At 46.4% G+C, this 19955-nt stretch overlaps 1 protein-coding gene across 1 annotated transcript in view; it reads left to right on the top strand.

The window, feature by feature from the left end:
• Bcor (BCL6 corepressor) overlaps positions 1 to 16275 on the top strand; it is a 44391-nt gene extending 28116 nt beyond the window's left edge. Inside the window, exons 7-15 of the mRNA XM_031341495.1 lie at positions 3917 to 4174; positions 4520 to 4867; positions 5438 to 5763; positions 6074 to 6349; positions 11339 to 11505; positions 12482 to 12627; positions 13612 to 13689; positions 13867 to 14023; positions 15105 to 16275. Coding sequence (XP_031197355.1) covers positions 3917 to 4174; positions 4520 to 4867; positions 5438 to 5763; positions 6074 to 6349; positions 11339 to 11505; positions 12482 to 12627; positions 13612 to 13689; positions 13867 to 14023; positions 15105 to 15396 — 2048 coding nt within the window. The 3' untranslated portion in view covers positions 15397 to 16275. The remainder of the gene's footprint in view (positions 1 to 3916; positions 4175 to 4519; positions 4868 to 5437; positions 5764 to 6073; positions 6350 to 11338; positions 11506 to 12481; positions 12628 to 13611; positions 13690 to 13866; positions 14024 to 15104) is intronic.
• The last annotated feature ends 3680 nt before the right edge of the window (positions 16276 to 19955 follow it).

The following is a 19955-nucleotide window of genomic DNA, read 5'->3' as shown; positions in this document are numbered from 1 at the left end:
CTTTTATTTTTTTTTTGTTTTTTTGTTTTGGTGAGAATGGAGTAACATAAATCTTACCAGGTAGCCCAAGCTGGCCTTAGACCTCCTGCCTCACCCTTTTAGATGCTGGGATTATAGGCATGTACTGCCAGTCTCTACTCCCTTCCCCTTCTGAGGGAGCCCCTCTGCTCCTGAGATGGTGAGTGTGTCTTGTTGGGAGGGGACATGGCCAGGATTTTCATTTGCCCTTTTTGGTATGGTGGCTGAGTTAAATGACGGTAGAAGTTGATCAAGTGAGTCAAGTGCTTCCCTTCACACCTGACAATTCATGGGAAGGAATTCTCCGTGACATGCTAGAGATGGGGGAGGGCAAGGCAGCTTTAGCTTGGTCTTTGCTGAACATGAGCTACTTTGCCATTTGCCAGTCTCTTGGGTGGGGTAGACCTGGAACCTGCTAAATGAGAGTCTGAGCAGGAACTGGAGGAAGCTTGAGTCAAGGGGCTTTGGGGGAACTTCTCATCTGGGGAATTTCTTCCCCCAGGACAGCACCAGCATGCTTTATGAACTAGAGAGATGCCTTGGCATTGATCACCTACTCTGCTCAGCTGTGGGTGACAGAGCTAGCTACCTGTAGAGGGGAATGACATCTAGGATGACCCTCAGAAGTCTTAAACTCTCCCATCTTGTTTAGGGCTCACTGGGCATGGCTGCCACAGTGATAAAGTTGCTTTGTTGCCATGGTGATTTGTAAATGTTGCCATGGCAATGCTTCTACAAAGTATAGTATGGCAGCACAGTCATGATAAGTTATGGGATATATGTGCTGCAAGTCATATGACCACGCTATAGGGAGCAGGTGTCATACATTGAACAATACAGCCACACCCACATCTGCCTACATATTGTGACCTAGGGGCCAACATTATGAGTAGTGCAGTAGGTAGTAGAGCCTGGTGGTTAGGGCCTCTGTTGCTTGTTCTCTATTGTCCTATCTCCTTTGCTCTAAGGGTAATCTTGTTGGTAGTGGTTGGACTGGCCCTATTTGAAGAGGTCCAAGTGAAAGTATATGGGAATGATTCGGAGCATGCTATGGCTGATGGCAGTAGGGGTATGTTTGCTTCAAAATTGTTATTAGCTCCTGGAAGATCACCCTGGTGCAGATCTTTGGGGGCTTCTCTGAAGGGAGTGAGAATCGTTGCCCTAAGAGGCTTGGAGGAAGGATGCACAGAGGTTTCTAAGGATTTGAAAAATGGAGAAGAAGCTGGCCACACTAATGGTGTGTGGACTAGTGTGAACCTCAGATTTATTAGTGAGAGTTCTTGATGGTAATTGGGATGTAGAGAGAACAATAGGCCCTACTCTGGAGTTTCCTCAGGATGAGGCTGAAAGGGACTTGACATATAGCAATTCACAGCCCTCGAGGGTCAGGAATACAGTGGCCAGATGGCTGAGGAATGGTGAGGAGTTGAAGGAGCCAGTGAGCAATGTGTTAACTCTTCTTCCCTGCCAGCCTCCCTGTCGTGGAGCTGTGAATGGACATGGGGTGGTAGGGGCACCCCTGTGTGTCGGTTTGCTCAGATGGGAAAAATCCCAGAAAAGGATGAGATAGCCAACCCCCCCCCCCCCCCCCCCACACACACACACACACACAGTCTTTAGGGATGCTCCTGTCATGTAAGAATGGAGGCAGGCTCCTCTCAGCTGATGCCAGCCCGTGAAGCAGTCTTTTGGGTGGTCTTACCAGGGCACTTTGGGTAAAAGGTCAACTGATTGAGATAAGCTACATTTCACTGTTATGAGTTGACTGCGGCTGAAAGCATCAGTGGAAGCGCTCTCCAAGAAAGATAGCTTAGACGGCGGTACAGGTGCCTACTCGAGACCCGGAGTTCAACTATTAAGACTAGGAAGTGAAAGTAAAATCCTCAGGGCAGAGAGAGTCTTAGCGATTGATTGGCAGAAGTGGATGTGATGCTGGAACAGGATAAGACAGGGCAGTGGAATCTGGGAAAGGCCCCACACGGAATATGCTGCTGTCTGATAGTGATGGGTTCCATCCGTAGGCAGTTATGACATTACCCGGTTACCTTCCTTTCACATCACCTACAAAAGGGAGAGGCGAATGAGGTACACGTTAAAATTCTGGGGTAAATTTGAGCTGGTTTAAGGATCCTGTATAAATAATGTTTCTGGCTCTTCGCTCTTCCCTCTTCCCTGAGCAGCCAGGCTTGATGAAGGAAGAAGAGAGGCAGTGGTCATCATGTTCCCACTTTACAGCCCAGTGGTGGCCAAGTTGTAAAGTGGTGTACTGTTAGTGACAGAGCAGTTAAGAGGGTCACAGAGTGGCTAGCTCAAGTGAGGCCATGCAGCCTCCTATCTCCAAGACCCCTGCCACGCTGAGTGCAGTGGTCTATGGCAGTCTGCATGCCTTCACTGGCTGCCATCAAGCCTTATGGGACATTGACATTGCTGAAGACCTGCTTTGACCATGTCCTTGATTATGTGTACTTTGAGAGAACGACAATGGCATGCCATACAAGGGATCCAGATGCTGGCTGTTCTGTCTATACCATCATGAGGAGGAGGAGCAGTTGGGGACATGTAGCCATTCCTTAGCTCAGATCGGATCCAGTACCACATTCCCTAAGGTGCTGCTCACCCGCAGCTGACAGCCACTCAATGCTGGATTGCCCTTGAGAGAAGTCGATGATGCATGAGCAGAGCTGGTTGGAAGTAGGGGTGGAATTTGAAATGTATTGAGCTCATCCTATGAGGTGAATGTTTATTTCACCTGCAAAATGACTCCTGCAGTGCTACCAAAATGCCAGACCCACATCCTCAGGAGACCCACACCCCCTGGAACATGTGAGAGCACTTTAGTGATCCATGGGCAAGCACTGAGCCTTATGGTGGTTGTTCCATAGCAGGTTTTTGTTTTTGTTGTTGTTATTGTTGTTGTTGGGGGGATTTATTTTCTATGCACAAACACGTGTCCCAATACATATGTGGAGGCTAGACAACAATTCTTCTACCATGTAGGTCCCCAGGAATGGAACTCAGTCCCTCAGGCTTACCTCTACCTGCTGAGGCAGCTCACTGCTTCCTGTAGTGCTTATATTTTGTTGGATATTGGAAAAACTGCCATCCCAGGGCAATTCGTGGGCTACTTCTTGGTTAGAACAACAATTTGGAAGTGAGAGAAAGAGCACAGGTTAGGTGACCCGAGTCCCCATGGGGATCCCCTATTTTGGACATTAAATGGGAGCAGGTTCTTGATTTAGTGGTAGGGATTTCGGTCGGCAGCCATCAAATTGAGCCCTTTAAAGGCTCTCAAGTTGGAGATTTTGCTAAGGCATCCTTGCCTTTGGCTCTGCTGGGCCTTTCTTCCCAGCAGTCCTGGGCCTCCAAGGTTCTTTGCCCCCTCTTGCCCATCCAGGTCCTGGGCTTCTTTAAACACTCTCCCATCCACATTCCTCATTTTTCATCATCTTTTGTCTGTTCAAGTAAACATAGATGTTGCCTCTTGGGTAAATGACATTTTGGGGATATTTAGTCTTTGACTACAATCCTCTGTATTTCCGAATAATGACCTAAGAAATGCTTTCCCAATGATTTTTTTTTAGTTTAACCAGACTTGGTTGAGATTGTGAGTACCTCAGCCATTAATGGGTTCCCCTAGCCCCCAACTACAAAAAAGGTTAGAAAGACAAGGTACCTACCTACCTTGCTGCACTTGCTCAGTCCTTTTGGCATGCCCTTTCTCTGGAAAGTTCTGATTATCTTGCTTCCATGTTCCTAATGGGTAAGGATCTCTGTCTCTCAAGACCTGTCAGGTGTTCATCACCATGGCCTTGGCCGAGGCCGTCCCGCCTACTCCCCATAGCTTGCCTCTGTGAAAGGACCTAGATCTTTATTTCTGTATTTTTGTTTGTCCTCACAGGCGAGTATAGTACTGGAAACAAACATGATCTCTTTGAAGCCCCAGAGGACAAAGATCTTCCTGTGGAAAAGTATTTCTTGGAGAGGCCGCCTGTGAGTGAGCCACCCACTGACCAGGGGGTGGTGGACATGCCACACAGCCCTACCCTCAGGCTAGACAGGAAACGCAAAGTGTCAGGAGACAGTACCCATACTGAGACCACTGTGGAAGAGCTAGCTGAGGACCCTCTGAAAGCCAAGCGGAGACGGATCTCCAAAGGTGAGCTTGGCCAGCTTCCATTGCCTGCTTGGGAGGCCTGTGCATGCAGCCGCAGAGGGCATACTTGAGTGTGCTTGTGTGGGGTCACAGTGGGGTTATTGCAGCACCTTCCCCTCCCCTCCTTCCATAGACAGCTTGCTACTCCCACAATGCCTCCTGAAGCCCTGGGGAGGCGGCACCCACCTCCCCTCCCTCCAAACCCAGAGGCTGCCAAAGAAAAAGTGACCTGCCAAGCAGAGACAGCGGCCACACCCTTCCCCTCCCCCACCCCATTGGTGCTATGTAAGACAGTTTTTTCCTTCCCCATGGGGCTTTTTGATTAATTTGTAGTTATTTCTCCATTAGATGACTGGCCTGAGAGGGAAATGACAAACAGTTCCTCTAACCACTTAGAAGACCCACATTGTAATGAGCTGACCAACCTGAAGGTGTGCATTGAATTAACAGGGCTCCATCCTAAAAAGCAACGCCACTTGCTGCACCTTAGAGAACGGTGGGAGCAGCAGGTGTCGGCGGCAGCCGAGAGCAAACCTGGCCGGCAAAGCAGGAAGGAAGTGACCCAGGCTGTTCAGCCTGAGGTCACCTCCCAGGGGAATAACATCACTGAAGAGAAGCCTGGCAGGAAAAAGGCAGAGGCCAAAGGCAACAGAGGCTGGTCTGAAGAGTCCCTCAAATCCTGTGACAATGAGCAAGGTATGCAGAGACCACCTCTTGACTACTCACTCTGCTTCTAGAGGATAGGTCATGCATTCCATGGGAATGGGCCTCTTGGGGAGCACGGAGACTTGGGCCATCCAAGTTTGTGGCTTTTGGGTGATGTCCTCGCACACCACATTGCCTGTCTTCTTTCCACTTCCTTCCTGATTTCCCAGTATATGGCTGGGCAGGAAGGAAGGCTGGGTGGCCCCACGACCTTGCCAACACAGTCCTTCCAGGCTCCAGCTGCCTCAGTCATCTGGATTTTCGAGCACCTGAGCCCAGTGGGTGGGGGAGAGCAGGAAGAACCAGTTTCTGTCCTCTTGTCTCCTGGCCCTTTGAAGAAACTTACCACTTGGCATTTTGAGGGTTAACCTATTTGCCATTTGAATGTGGGATAATTAAAATATTAATGCTTTGAAAACATAATTGGTATATCTTTAAAAACTGAAGCCGCTCCAGTGATCAGTGCTAACAATGGGCTTTTCTTTCTGCCTCCGCTACAACTGTGTAACGCCTGCTTCTTCTCCCCCCTCCCCCGCCTGTCACCGCCCCCTCCGTATTTAGGCTTGCCTGTGTTCTCCGGCTCCCCGCCCATGAAGAGCCTTTCATCCACCAATGCAAGTGGCAAAAAGCAGACTCAGCCAAGCTGCACGCCAGCCTCGAGGCTGCCTGCCAAGCAGCAGAAAATTAAAGAAAGCCAGAAGACAGATGTGCTGTGCACAGAGGAAGACGAGGATTGCCAGGCTGCCTCCCCGCTGCAAAAATACACAGACAACATCGAGAAGCCATCCGGGAAGAGACTGTGCAAAACCAAGCACTTGGTACCTCAGGAGTCCAGGAGGAGCGTGCAGATCACAGGAGACTACTATGTGGAGAACACTGACACTAAGGTACCTTCTGCCCTGCTCCCTCCTTGTGCCTGCTTCTCGTGGAGGAAGCTCCCATTTTCCTGGACTGCACTGCCCTTTACATCACTCCTGTCCTAGAAGGGCATGTGCACTGGGTGGCCATGAAGTTTCAAAGTAGTAAGAGTGAAGCCCCACCCCACCCCTCCTTTGACAGACCCCTCCCTTCCTAAAAAAGAAAAGTATCTTTCTCTGTGGGCTTGTCACTCTGGAAGAGGAAAGGGAGAAGAAGCAATAGGGATATTAAAGGGTCACACACAGTCTTACCTGTGCATACTGCTTCCTCTCGTGACAGATGACTGTGCGGAGATTCCGAAAACGACCTGAGCCCAGTTCGGACTACGATTTGTCACCACCAGCCAAGCAGGAGCCAAAGCCCTTTGACCGTTTGCAACAATTGCTACCAGCCACCCAGGCCACCCAGGCCACCCAGGCCACCCAGCTGCCACGCTCAAATTCTCCTCAGGAGACCACCCAGTCTCGCCCCATGCCACCAGAAGCTCGGAGACTTATTGTCAATAAGAATGCTGGCGAGACCCTCCTGCAGCGGGCTGCCCGCCTAGGCTATGAGGTGAGTGTGTACTTGTGGGCACTCTGGATCTGAAGCATCCAGCTTTTGCTGCTTCAGGCTGGGTGCAGTAGCTTCAGGGAGGGACTTGGAGAGCAGAGCTCACCCCCTCCACATCAGGAGGTGTTCCAAGGACCAGCAGGATGTTTGTATTAGACCCACTCTGGCTGTTGTCTCTTTGGTAGCTAGGTCTGTCAGGGTAGAAAAAGAAAGGCCTCAGATGTTCAGTTTCTGTTCAGGCAGGTAGGTTAGCCATGCCGCGCTTGCTCCCTTATCTCTGATAGAAAGTCTGACATAACCCAGTACTTGGCAACTGAGGTAAATTTTAATGATTTCTTTTGGTTTGTGATTAACAAGGGTGTAGAAAAGCGATTAGCTCTATTTAGGGTGGCTTATGCTATCGCTGGTAGAAAGGTGGTCTTGAGGGGTCGGAAGTAACTGTGGGGGCGGTTGGCATGGACCCACTGCAGTGAGGGAGTGGCAGCCTGAGGGGGCTCTGCCCCAAACTCAACTGCTGCCAACTGGACCTGTGCCCTCAGTGTCGGCCTACCTGAGCACTCCACGGTGTGCTCCCAAGCCTGCATGATCCACGGTAACTTATTTTCCCTCTCATCTTCTTTGGGCTGGCAACTGCTGTTAGCTGCTGCACTTTCGGTTGAGGAAAGTTGCAGAGGGATTACAGAACTTGGAAAGATACTGACCCTGAACAGTGACCGCAAAGCCCAGCCCTGTCCCATCACCACCTTTCCCAGCTCTTGGACTCTTCTCTCCGAAAGCTCCAGGGGGACCCTTTCTGCAGTTCAGAACCTCCTGGAGCTAACTGCCCATTTCTGCCCCTGTATGCACTGCCACACCCACTTGCCAATTGAAATTGTGGTGCAATAGCCCACAGGGCAAAGGCTTTTTTTTTTTTAAAAATGCTGACTTCGGCCCCCTCGGAGTTGGATGGTCAAAATAAAATGCAGTTCAGCAAGCTGCTTGTGGAGGTGTGAAGGAAAGGGGTAGCTACCCAGGCCCACAGTAGGCTAGGGCCAGCAGGATTTAGTCAGCACCCTGGCGACCTTACTTTTATTTAACCATTGTGCTTCGAGGTGGGATCACCTAGCCTTAAAATAACCAGTGACCCAGATCCCAGCCTGGAAATTGTAGCTTTGTGGGTGGGAACTTGAGGGAAGGATGGTTCTTGGGTGCGCTTGTGTTTCTGGTTGTGTGTGCCACCGTTGTTTGCATCAACACATCTTTGTTTTATATCTCAGGACTATCACCGAGATAGCTAGAAGGAAAGATTGGTTATCAGCTCAGTTACTGTGGTTTAAGTGCAAGTGGCCGTTGGTTGTTTAACCACAGGCAGAGAGCATCACCACCTAGGTAGGACAAGGGTGAGGCTTTGTGCTCTGCATCGATTGCCTTTCAAGGGGCTTCACCGATGCTACACTTGGGCTTCTGGTGAGCTCACCAAAGGAGACGGCAGCGAGGGAATGAGGGTTCCCTCAAGGGCAGCAGGCTTCTTTGCTCATAGAGAAACAAGGCTTCTTTCTTAGCCCTTTGATCTCGGCTTCATTTCCAAAGGTCTTACTCCTTTGCAAAGAGAAATGGTGAGGCTCAAGAGACCCTTGTGGCTTCACTAAGGAAGTTTTTATGCAGCTGGTAGGTCTGAGGCCCACACGAAGGAGCACTTTTTTAGGCTCTTTTCCTTTGATGGCCTGGGGAATATTTACTGAACTTCTCCATACAGGCACGTGGAATTTTCAATATGTAAATTTCAATCCCCAGTGTTTTAACTATTAATGTGAACCATTTTGCTCACCCAGAGGCTGACTTTCCTGGGTTTCTTTTGGCAGAAAGAAAGGTGTTGGATGATATGCCATTCAGATGTGGCAATTTCTCTGCCACTTTCTAAAATGAAGGACAATTGTCCGGTCCTGTAAGGAACTGTGGGAAACCTGCAGCTGTGAGTTTTTCCAGCAGTGAACTTTGCCACTGTTGTTTCCTAGTTGGCTAAAGATGCTTCAAGTACAGTAAAAAGGAAATTCCTTTCACCCGACCCTCATCCTCTTTCAGCTAATGTGGGTCTAGGGGTTTACAGCACCCCGTCTCTTCAGGGGTAGATAGACTGCTGATCAGGCAGGCAGGCCAGGCACACTCAACGTTGCTTGTCTCCTACTAAGAAGGCTTCTATTTCTCTAGCTAATATGCCAGCATGCAACCACATGCTTGTGCATTTAGTGGCGATGGTTAAATTTTCTATGAATTAAATAAATCATGTTTTTAAAAAAGTTAATGAGGCATTTAATTAATTAACAATGTCGGGTTTATGGCCTTTATGGTTACATTTTGTGGTTAATGGCATTCAGCTTATGGTCTCTTAACAGAATTGTCCAACAAAAACAGTTTGATTTTGTTGTTGTTGTTGTTTAGAAATGGATGGGTTGTGCGTCAAACACCCATTTCTGATGCAGAAAATAACAGAGAAATGTATTACGCAGGCACACAACTTCACCATTCTCTCTGTTGGGAGCAGCAGTTGGCATTTGTAAGGAGGCCACCCTCCCACCTAGGAGAGTGGTATTAGCTTGCGTGACCCCAGCATCAGGTCAGAGGGATGCTGATAACAGCTGGATTGAAGCCCTCTAGCCAGAGCCTTTCATTGAGCCTTTCGAAGCTTCCCAGCAGACCTGGGACTTGGTTTGAGTGATGAGTCGAATATTTCCCCTTGGTTGGGAATCTTAACCCCTCTGGAGCACAGTCTCCCAGAGTGTTGGATGAGAACACTCCCATTTTTCTTCCTGAAGTTTCCTAAGGCTGCGGAGAGTGGTGTGGGGCAAGATCTCAGGCCAAGTGACATCAGTGCAGCTGAATGAGGATAGGCTGTGGCAAATGCCTCACCTAGAGTGTGGCCACTGCTACCTTTCCAGCCTTCCTCCAGTAAAAGAGCGAATTGACTTGGCCTTCTGCTCTGGCTTCTTTCATTTCTAGGTTCCCTCAAATCAGCCCTGTATCGAGGTAGGCTTCCAGGTGAGGGCCATAATTGTCAGAACAAATAAACCCTGGGTTGAGAGGACACCAGGCAGACCGCTGGGATCCACATAAATTGATCTTTGCACAGCAGTCGGTGGTGTTCGCCGATCCCAGAGTCACGTGATGAGGTCTCTTCCTGGCTGGGGCACACAGCTCATTAGATTGCAGCCGTCCACTCGAGTCTGGCTAGTGAGGGCCTGCTAAAAGAGCAGCAGCTTCATGCGGTATCCTGGATACCGGTGCTCAGGGCAGGTGGCCTGGGAGCTCAGAGCATTGTGGGTTTTCTGGCAGGTTAGAACCTGAAGGAAGAAATGCCGTGGCAAGCGTGCCTGTTCCCTTCCTCCCCTTGTTTTAGAAGGGAGTTGCCTTGTCGACCTGAAGCAGCAGGGCACAGATGGTCAGATTTACCAGCATGTAGCTTTAGTCTCACAGGGAGGCATCTGGAACATTCAAGTTAGGACCTAAGCGACCCTTTACCTTTGACTGAACTATCCTAGAAAGGGCATAAGAGATTTTTTCACAACCCACCTCATGTCTGTGAGTGGCCAACAGGAGTCCTATTTTATGTCTAACAGATGAGTTTCCCCAATGTCATGAAGGGAGGCCCCAATGTTACCTGTGAGGTTTCCCTTTCACTGATAGGCCATGTGTTAGGTCACCCCCATTTTTAGACATTAGGAACAATCTACTTGGCATGACTTGTAGGAAGATAGCATAAAACCTGTTTTCTGGTGACAGATACTGTTCAATGTGTTTGAAAACTTGCTTAATCATGGTAATAAGACATGGAATAAATTACTACCATGCTTACTGGGAGTGGTTCATACTAATACTTTAACATGCTAAAGAATTGAGATTAATAATTGTGATTTGGATACAAACTATTGCCACTGACAGCCTTCGGCGGGGGGGGGGCAGGCTTCTTCTGTTTTGTTCTATTATGTGATCTATCTGATTCTTGTCATTGACTTAGGTAAATAAGAGTGTATTTCATTGATTCAGTCTTCAGTAGAATGAGAAGTGAGGAAAGGTGGGGTCATTTGAGGTCTTAGTGCCCTTGGTGGTGTGGATGAATAAAACCCAGAGCATTGCCTTGCAAGCAAAGGCTCTCCCGCTAAACTACTTACTGTCCCCCCAGCCCTCTACGCCTTTTTTCCACACCTGTCTGTTTTTGGGGGGAGTGTTTGTTTGTTTCTTTGTTTTTAAGAGTGGATTTTGCTTTATATCCCAGTCTTGCCATCAAGGCTGGCCTCAAACATAGTCCTCTCCCTGCCTCATTCTCTTGAGTGCTGGGATTACAGGTGTATACCACCTCACTTGGCTTCATGCCACTCTCTTGGTGATGGCTAAGATACCTGGCAAGAAGCCCCCAGTAGAGCCCTGCCTCCCATCCAGAGGCCTGGCTGCCCAGCCTTTGCCTCCTGTCTGTACACCTGGGCTGGAATCTGCCTGACCTGCTTTGGGTTGCAGGATGTGGTGACGCTTTTTCATTTTGCTTCACTTTGGTCGCCCTTACTTTTATCTAAACTTGGCTGTTTACTATCTATAATGACTCTGGGGGATATAAATGCCATTGTACAGGTGAATGCACCCTTGGATTTGTTTTGTTGAGACAGGGTCTCATGGTATATCGTAGACTCGTCATAGATTCTTGTTGGTCCAGCAGCCTCAACCTCCTGAGTGTGGGAATTACAGGTGTGAGCCACCATGCCTGGCTTTGAGTGAGCCCTTTTGAGATCTTTGCAGCTGAGTCTCTGCATGGTCCCTCAGCACTGAGCAAAGTATATTGGGGCCTTACAGCCTTGGGCCACACAGAGCCCTTCACACTGTTCTGAGCCCGTCAATAAACATCCAGACACGACCCAAACCACAGTGGGTTCTCAGGCCCTAGTGTGGAGTCTCAGAACTATGAAGAAGTCTTCCTGGTGAGGTGACTGTGGTGATCGGATGGTATTTCCTGTTCCCTCCCCACAGGAAGTGGTCTTATATTGCCTGGAGAACAAGGTCTGTGATGTCAATCATCGAGACAATGCTGGCTACTGTGCTCTGCATGAAGCTTGTGCCAGGGGATGGCTCAACATCGTGCGCCACCTCCTTGAATATGGCGCTGATGTCAACTGCAGTGCCCAGGATGGAACCAGGTCAGTGGTGTGTCTTGTTCTTGCATCCTCATCCTTCAGAGGAACAGACAGTAGCTCTAAGGAGATGCAGAGAGGGGGAGAGAGCAAATCGCACCTGTACAGATTCTAGTCTAGAAATGAACTGAACAGACTTTTCTGGCAGGTGTAAACAAACCCTTCCTAGTCTTGGCCAGGTCTATAGTTCTTCCACAGACCAGGAACCATGGAGTCTATGTCTTCCTGAAGAGTCAGGGGGGTGCTACCTTTTCAAACCCTGAACTGTTCATTACTATCTGGGAAGTCACTATTCAGAGTACTTGTGAGCTGGAACACCCCTGGGGACAGACTAAAGACCATATCATATGTCCCTCCCTTCCACTGCTTCCTCAGTCACTACCCACATCCAGGCCCTGGTGTTTACCTGGTCCTTGACCTCAGCTCTGACTCAGCACAGAATATTGAGGGGTACACTGCTGGGAGACAAAGCACAAGGGCTTCCCTTATGATCATAAATAGCTAAAGGTAACCTGGGAATCTTTTAGACTTTTGTTTTGTTTTGTTTTGTTTTTTTGGAGACAGTCTTTCTATGTAGCCTTGGTTATCCTGGAACTCACTATGTATACCAGGCTGGCCTTGAAATCACAGAGATCTGCCTGCCTCTGCCTCCTGAGTGTCATGGTTTCCTAATAACATTGACTCCTGTGACTATACTACTGTCAGGCCCTTAAGACACTTTAATCATAGACTTAAGTTCTTCCTTAGGCCTAAGGATAAAATTGATGTGTACTTCAGAGGTGACCTTGAAATAGTCCCTTCACCGGTCCTTTAGAGGAGAGCTGGTTCTTTGACTTGGAGCCAGTTGTTTACACCTACAATGGTAGTGATACTGTACTCAGGATGCTCACTGTAAGAGGTGTGTCTTTGCTTCTAGCTTAGGAGGTGGTGTGTGTGTGTGTTTGCTCACACAAGCTTAATGCCACTGTGTGTCTCTTCCCAGGCCTCTGCATGACGCTGTGGAGAATGACCACTTAGAAATTGTCCGATTGCTTCTTTCCTATGGTGCTGACCCTACTTTGGCCACATACTCAGGGAGAACCATCATGAAAATGACCCACAGTGAACTTATGGAGAAGTTTTTAACAGGTATGATATAATGCAACGAATGATCTTACTCAAAAGTTTGGCACAGTATGGTTTTGGTCACCTACAATCCTAGCTACTCTGAGAACATAAGGTTGGCCTTATGCATGTAAGGCCAGCCTGACCTACTGGTAGTTGAGCACTTACTTAGCATAGGGGAAGCCCTGGGCTCTCACTCACACCACCCAAGGGGTGGATGGGGTGGGAAGAGATGGGAACTGTATATTTTGATTTGGGTGTGACTAGGCAGAAAGCAAAGGGTTTTTTGATGGTGTAATCCTGTTTGTTTGTTTAGTTTCTCTTTCTACAAATCTCCTTTTCACCTAGGTATGGCCCCATAAGTTTACATAGCAAGTCTATATGGAATTACACAATCTCCTGGGCATGCAGTTTTGGGTGATAGTTTGGTCTTAGGATAAAGCCATCTTTTAAGCCCCAGGTGTTATAACATCCCCAAAACAGAAGCACACAGGGTTTCACGACTGTCAGGCACTTGCAGCTGTATTCCTTATCATACACTTTCTGGGAAAGAATTCCCTCAGTTGGCCACGACCCACCCATGTCCATCTTGAGTTGGACTTACTGGGAGAAGTTGCTCAGTTGATCAGAGACAAGGTATAAAAATACAATTCTTCCTTGGTTTTATATACAAAAGCTGCAGAGCTTCTTTGTTCTCATTTGGTAGGCCAGGGTGGCCTGTCCCTCAGCAAGTCAGGAGAACAGTTATGTACCTCTGAGGGCTTTGAAGAATTGAGAGGCTACTTGCAGACCCATTCACAAAGTAGCCTATCATGAGTTTATAAGAGAAATGCATCCTAACTGGGTCAGCATTTTGTTATTGTCAAATGGGGTTTTATTGTGTGTGGGGACAGGATCCCATAGTGGGGCCCAGGCTGGTCTCAAACTTTCAGGGATTATAGTTATGTGACACCACACCTAGTTTGCCGGAATATTTTATCTTCCATCACTACCCACCTTTCTCTGCAGACTATTTAAATGACCTGCAGGGTCGCAGTGATGATGACACCAGCGGCGCTTGGGAGTTCTACGGCAGCTCTGTGTGTGGTAAGCAGTATTGCACTGTGAGGAGCGGGTGGCTTCCAATGTTTCTGCCTACCCTGAGGGAAGGAGGTGGGCACTGGAAGAACTTGTTTGCTGGAGAATATTGTTAGAGGTCTGGATGTGGTGGCGCGGCTGAAATCTTCTGTAGCTAACAGATCTCTCTCGTTTGTCTTCCATTAGAACCAGATGACGAAAGTGGGTACGATGTTTTGGCTAACCCCCCAGGACCAGAAGACCCAGATGAGGAAGAGGACACCTATAGCGATTTGTTTGAGTTTGAGTTTGCCGAAAGCTCCCTCTTGCCGTGTTATAACGTCCAAGTGTCCGTCGCTCAGGGGTGAGCATGGCTGTCTCTGGCACAAAGTGGCCAAGCTGCTTCTAAGGCAGTTTGTCCCATTAGGCAGATGAAGGTAGATGAGTGGGTGGCTCCTTAGCTGTCAGCAGGCTTTGGATTAGGGTCCAGATTGCTTGATTATTTATGCCCAGTGGAGATGGGGCCTAACCATAGCATGGTTATAGGTTGCCCTCATGAGAAAGCAGGAGCTTAGAACCACCATCTTGGATATTACAGTTGTCACCCATCACTGAACCAATCACCCTAGGAATTCCCTAAGACTTGAGGTATAATTGGATTGTAGTGATACCTACCTCCTTACCTAAGAAGAGGACAGTCAGATTTGGTTAGATCCCATGTTTCCCCTATGGGTGTGCTGCACCTTAATACCGTCCTTTGGGGTCTACATCTCAAGAAACTGCTATGCTATGCTATGCTATGCTATGCTATGCTATGCTATGCTATGCTATGCAATGCATTGACAAAGGTATTTAATAAGTAATATTCTCCTTGGCTCTGAAGCTATAAACACATATGCCATTACAAACAGCAACAGAAATTCTAAAGGGTGTTGGCTTGGCTATTAAGAGCATTAAGTATCCCTTCTCAAAAGTGTCAGTACCAGAGAACTGAAGGGTGGGAGTGGAATTGGGAAAGAGAGGAGAGATGGCCTTCTGTGTTTAGTGATCTGTCAGTTCAGTGAGGGTCCTTGAAGAGATCAGAGAGGTTGGGATATAGGCATGCTTTTCATCTCACTCTGGGGGTCTACTGGAGTAGCATGAAGCACATTTTAGCCAGAGCTTGGTAATCAGGACTTTCCCCATTTGTTTCCATCCATAGCAGGCACAGTGAAGCGTTCAAATACTAGTAGATGTAATTGTAGAAAACGAGATCTGGCCTAAGTTCTTTCAACTGCAGTTACTCTCCTTACCTTAAAGTCCAGTGATGAGCTATGGTGGGAGAGACGGAGCAGTAGGGTTGACTAGAAGACAGCCAGCCCTGGTTAGTACTCAAAAGTAGTCAAGGTGTAGTACTATCTTTCCATTTGGCCAGAAATCTAAGCCTTACCCTTTCTATTTTTTAGGCCACGAAACTGGCTACTGCTCTCGGACGTGCTCAAGAAGTTGAAAATGTCCTCCCGGATATTCCGTAGCAATTTTCCCAATATGGAAATTGTCACCATTGCAGAGGCGGAGTTTTACCGACAGGTCTCTACAAGTCTCTTATTCTCCTGCCCCAAAGACCTGGAAGCCTTCAACCCTGAAAGCAAAGAGCTGTTGGATCTGGTGGAATTCACCAATGAGCTCCAGACACTGCTGGGCTCCTCTGTGGAGTGGCTCCACCCTAGTGACACGGGCCATGAAAACTACTGGTGAGCCACCTTCCCCGCACCCCACTGTGTACAGTGTGTTATAGTGTTAATCCTTGTGCATATGTGTCATAATACAACAATTTCTGTAAAGAAAGGACACTATTACATATTAAAATATCTCTTCTTTATATAAGAGAAGTTACTCCAGTCAGAAGAACCTAGAAAGCCCGTGTTTTCTTTCTAAACTTTTAAGTCAGTTTTTATGAAGCTGTTCAAATGTCTTTATTTTTCAGTGCACACATGCTTTGAGATGTATGTTCGTTTTTACTTGGAACATTTTTCTTTTCTGTTCTTTTCTAAGGAGAAAAAATAAATGAATAAATAAATAAATGAAAAAGAGCTCTGTGCTTGGCGTAATTTCATACAAAGCTCGTGGTGGGCCATGGGTGTATTGTGTGGTCACGACTATGTGTTTGGTTTGGGGGAGTGAATTGGGTGAAGGCACTTGGTGGTGGTATACTTTTATGTTTTGTTTACAGAGTACCTGCTCACACCAGGTAAATGCTATTGGACGTGATCCAGTAGTATGTAATATAAATTCAAACCATATCCACACACAACTAATTGTAAGAAACTTTTGTATCCTAATTTAAAAGCTGTGAAATTACTTTTCACACATCAAACCGGATTGTTTATATGTTTAAACATTTTATGCTCTTATTTAAAGAAGACTTTGAGCTATTTTTTTCTGTACTCTGTAAAATATTGAAAACTAACATAATATGTCGAGGTTGCTTGAAAATGTACATAAAACTAAAATTTTCTGAATTGTGTGTTTATGTTTGAAATCTGTGTTTTAACTTTGTAAGTAAATTCTCTGCCTTTGTATTTATATTTTACAAAAATTTTTCTTAAAAGGCAATAAACCTGTTGAGGAAAGGAGCAAATTGAAGTACTTTGCATCCTTTGTATTCCTAAAGAGTTACCCATTGTCACTGGGTTTCTTTTACATGATGATGATGGATTCGCTGTGGGCAACTTGTAAACAAGTTCGTCTCCACAAATCAAAGTAGACTAAGGACTTTAGGGAAGCCATTTTGAGAATATGATTTATCATTCCATTCCGAGAGTCTGATTCTTAGAACACTGTCTCTCTGATCCCTTTTTGAGGTTTTGGGGATAGTTGCATGCTAAGCAACTATACTACCATTGAAACCCACCTCTACCTCTATTTTTTAGAAAGTGTTCTCTCACTTTCTTCCAGGGCTCAGATTCAGTCATCCTACGTCACCCTCCTGAGTAGCTGGGGTTATAGGCATGTTCCATATCTAGCCTCAGGTCTTCTGTCCTTTTCTCATTTGATTGCCCTGGCTCACTTGCATTCCTTTGAACCTTCACCTGCTTACAGTAATTCCCATTACACATCTTGGTCCTTTAGGAGAGCTTTTCCCTGAAATGCTATAGTTATCATCACTTCTCTTCCTCTAGGCCTCTTTTTGTTCTGTTAACTCTGTTTAGCCTGATCAGCAAGGTCTGCAGTTTCAACATTTGTACTGCTTTTCCTTATTTTCTAGCACTATCTATTCATATTGTCAATTAGTTCATTCCACAGTCATTTAACTCTATTCTTCTACAGACAAGGCTGGAAAGCTGGACTCCCTTGCAGCTTGTTTTACCCTCCAATACCAGAAACAAAACAGGAAGATGGATTAGGGGAGCTTCCAGTTACTGCTATAGCATTCCAACATCCAGTTATCAAGTGGAGTCTTAAGTATACCAAGATGGGGAAGGTAGGGATGGATGAGGTCTGCGAATGCTATGGCCTGACAGGCAAAAGAAAAAAGAAAAGAAGTAAAGACATGGTTGGGAATGAGGAAATGTAGTGTGGTTGGATAACTCTGTGTGGATTAGAAAAATGTTTGTTGGAAAGATGGATTACCAAGTGAAATTTGGACTATATGTGGAAAAAAAGGAACAGGCAAGATTTCTGTTCCTTGGGTTTTGACCAACTTTTATGATCATGAGAAAAAAACCTACACAAGCATTTTACAACAGAGAGAAGTTCTTGTCATCCAGTGTCACCAGTCTCCCCACTCCAGAGTGATCTTGGTGAGATTTGGTTACACAGACTGTTACCTCATGTGTAGGTGGGAAAGCCAAAATGGGGGACAAATGGATTGGAAGCAAGACCAGCCCAACAGTGCTGCCTGCAGAGGGGAGTGAGGCTGAAGAGTTCATGGTAAACAAACTACTCTAAGAGAATAAAAAGGTGCCAGGAGCTTCAAGGAAAATCCACAGAAAAATTCCAAGGTTATTTCAGCTGGAGGCAAAGGGAGAGTCCCAAGTGGGGACAAAATGAGCTCAGTGTGGGAAAATTGAGGTTCTGCCTTATGGCTTTTGGGAAGGCTGGTAGAGAGCTTTCAAGAAGCCTTCCGGAATTTGGGAACAAGATTTAAAAGCTTGGGCCGATGACATGGCTCAGTTGGAATGGGTGCCTGATGACCTGAGTTCCATTCCTGGGACCCACGTGGTAGAAGAAGAAAACCTACTCCAAGTTGTCCTTTTACTTCTGTATATGTTCCATGACATATGCACATAACCCCCCCAATACACACACACATAAAAGATGAACATAATAAAATTTTAGCCAGATGTGATGGCATTTGACCTTAATCCCAACACCTAGGATGGAAGGCAGCAGCGGGTGCTTAGCCTCAATATGAGACTTAGGTTCCTGGCATACAAGGCTACATAGTGAAACCTTATTGCTAAAAATGTGGGGGGTGGGAATGGTACTGCGCACCATTGATCCCAGCACTTGGGAGGCAGAGGTAAGCAGATCTCCTGGAGTTCCAGGCCAGCCTGGTCTACAGAGCAAGTTCCAAGACACCTAAGGCTTTACAGAAAAACTTAAAAATAAATGAACAAGTAAAGTTTTAAAATCCCCAAAACAAAACTTTAAAAGAAAAAGGAGGTTGTACCTCCACACCAAATTTATAGGATACTTCGTTAAGTTTTAATTGGTATAATGAGGTTAGAGCCCAGGGCCTATGCATGCTAAGTATTGTACAACACAGATACACCATTCCCTCAGACGTCTCTATGCAAACTTAATTTGCATCACTTTCACATTTGAATGATACACATGTTTGTATTATTAGGGTTCTCCAGAGGAACAGAACCAATGGGATAATGTATATCTAATATATATAAAATGTATTAAGTTGACACACATTAAAATAGTTACAACAGCTGAATCACACCTAAGAGGCAGAGAATACAGTAGTTGCTTGTTCCTTGATTCTGAGTACCTCAGCAAGCCCCAATCTGGCACCAAAAAACCTGGAAGGTTCCACAGGGGCTCCTCCTGCCCCTACTTCCAAAGTTCTGATATCAGCATAGTAATGACCAGCAATAGTCCCTGCAAATCAACATGGCAACTAGAGGCAAAGCCAGGTAGAATGATAGTCCTTATGCCTTCCCCTTTTTAGCTGGACCATTAGCAGATGGTGTGGCCCATAGTTGGAGCAGGTCTTCCCATATCTGTCAAGGAAACCTGGACAGTTCTTTGGGTAAGACTCCCTGCTTAGATGGTTCTACTCTGTGGCACGTTGACATGAAAACTGGCCATAATAATGTCTGCTTTTTTTTTTTTTCTAAAAAAAGAGACATTTGGGTGAAATTAGATGAACAAACACAGAGACCAGACTTGAATGCAAGCCAGAGCAAATTAAAGCTATGTGTTGCATTGATGACATGACCACACAGAAAGACTTAGTTGATGTTCCAAAGATAGCACTGAGATCCTCCTGAGTCAGCTGCTGTACAGGCTTGCCTCACACTGTGCTTTAAAAAAAAAAAAAATTAGCGGGGCAGTGGTGGGGCATGCCTTTAATTCCAGCACTTGGGAGGCAGAGGCAGGTGGATTTCTGAGTTTGAAGCCAGCCTGGTCTAAAGAGTGAGTTCCAGGATAGCCAGGGCTACACAGAGAAACCCTGTCTTGAAAAAGAAAAAAGAAAAAAAGAAAAAAATTATTGTTTTGTTAGATATATTTATTTGTTTGAGATTTATTTATTTTATGTATATGAGTACACTGTAGCTGCCTTCAGACACACCAGAAGAGGCCATCAGATCTCATTACAGATGGTTGTGAGCTACCATGTGGTTGCTGGGAATTAAACTCAGGACCTCTGGAAGAACACTCAGTGCTCTTTACTGCTGAACCATCTCTCCATCCCCTCCCTTCTTCCTCTTTTTTCTCTTCTTCTTCTTCCTCTTCTCCTTTCTTCTCTTCTCCCCCTCTTCCTTCTTTTCTTCCCCTCCTCTTCTTCCTTTTCTTCTCTTCTTCTTTACTCCTTTTCCTCTTCATCATCACCATCCTTTTCATTGTTAAAAATCAGTGTCCTGGAAAAGGAAATTAAGGAGGAGAACTGTCCTAGGTCAGAGAAGGGTGAAAAGAAAGGAATACAGAACGTAAACCTTGACAGACTCCCAGATGCAGGCAGGAAGTAAACATCTATAAGACACCTAGTGACTCCCACTGTGTTCTTATTTGCATGTAATAAAAGATCTCCTAGCCTGATGTGCTAGAGCTCACCTTTGGTCCCTGTATTCCTCTGCAAG

This window comes from Mastomys coucha, chromosome X (genome assembly GCF_008632895.1).
Source record: "Mastomys coucha isolate ucsf_1 chromosome X, UCSF_Mcou_1, whole genome shotgun sequence".
NCBI classification, from domain to species: domain Eukaryota; kingdom Metazoa; phylum Chordata; class Mammalia; order Rodentia; family Muridae; genus Mastomys; species Mastomys coucha.
This window is presented reverse-complemented; position numbering and strand designations above follow the sequence as displayed.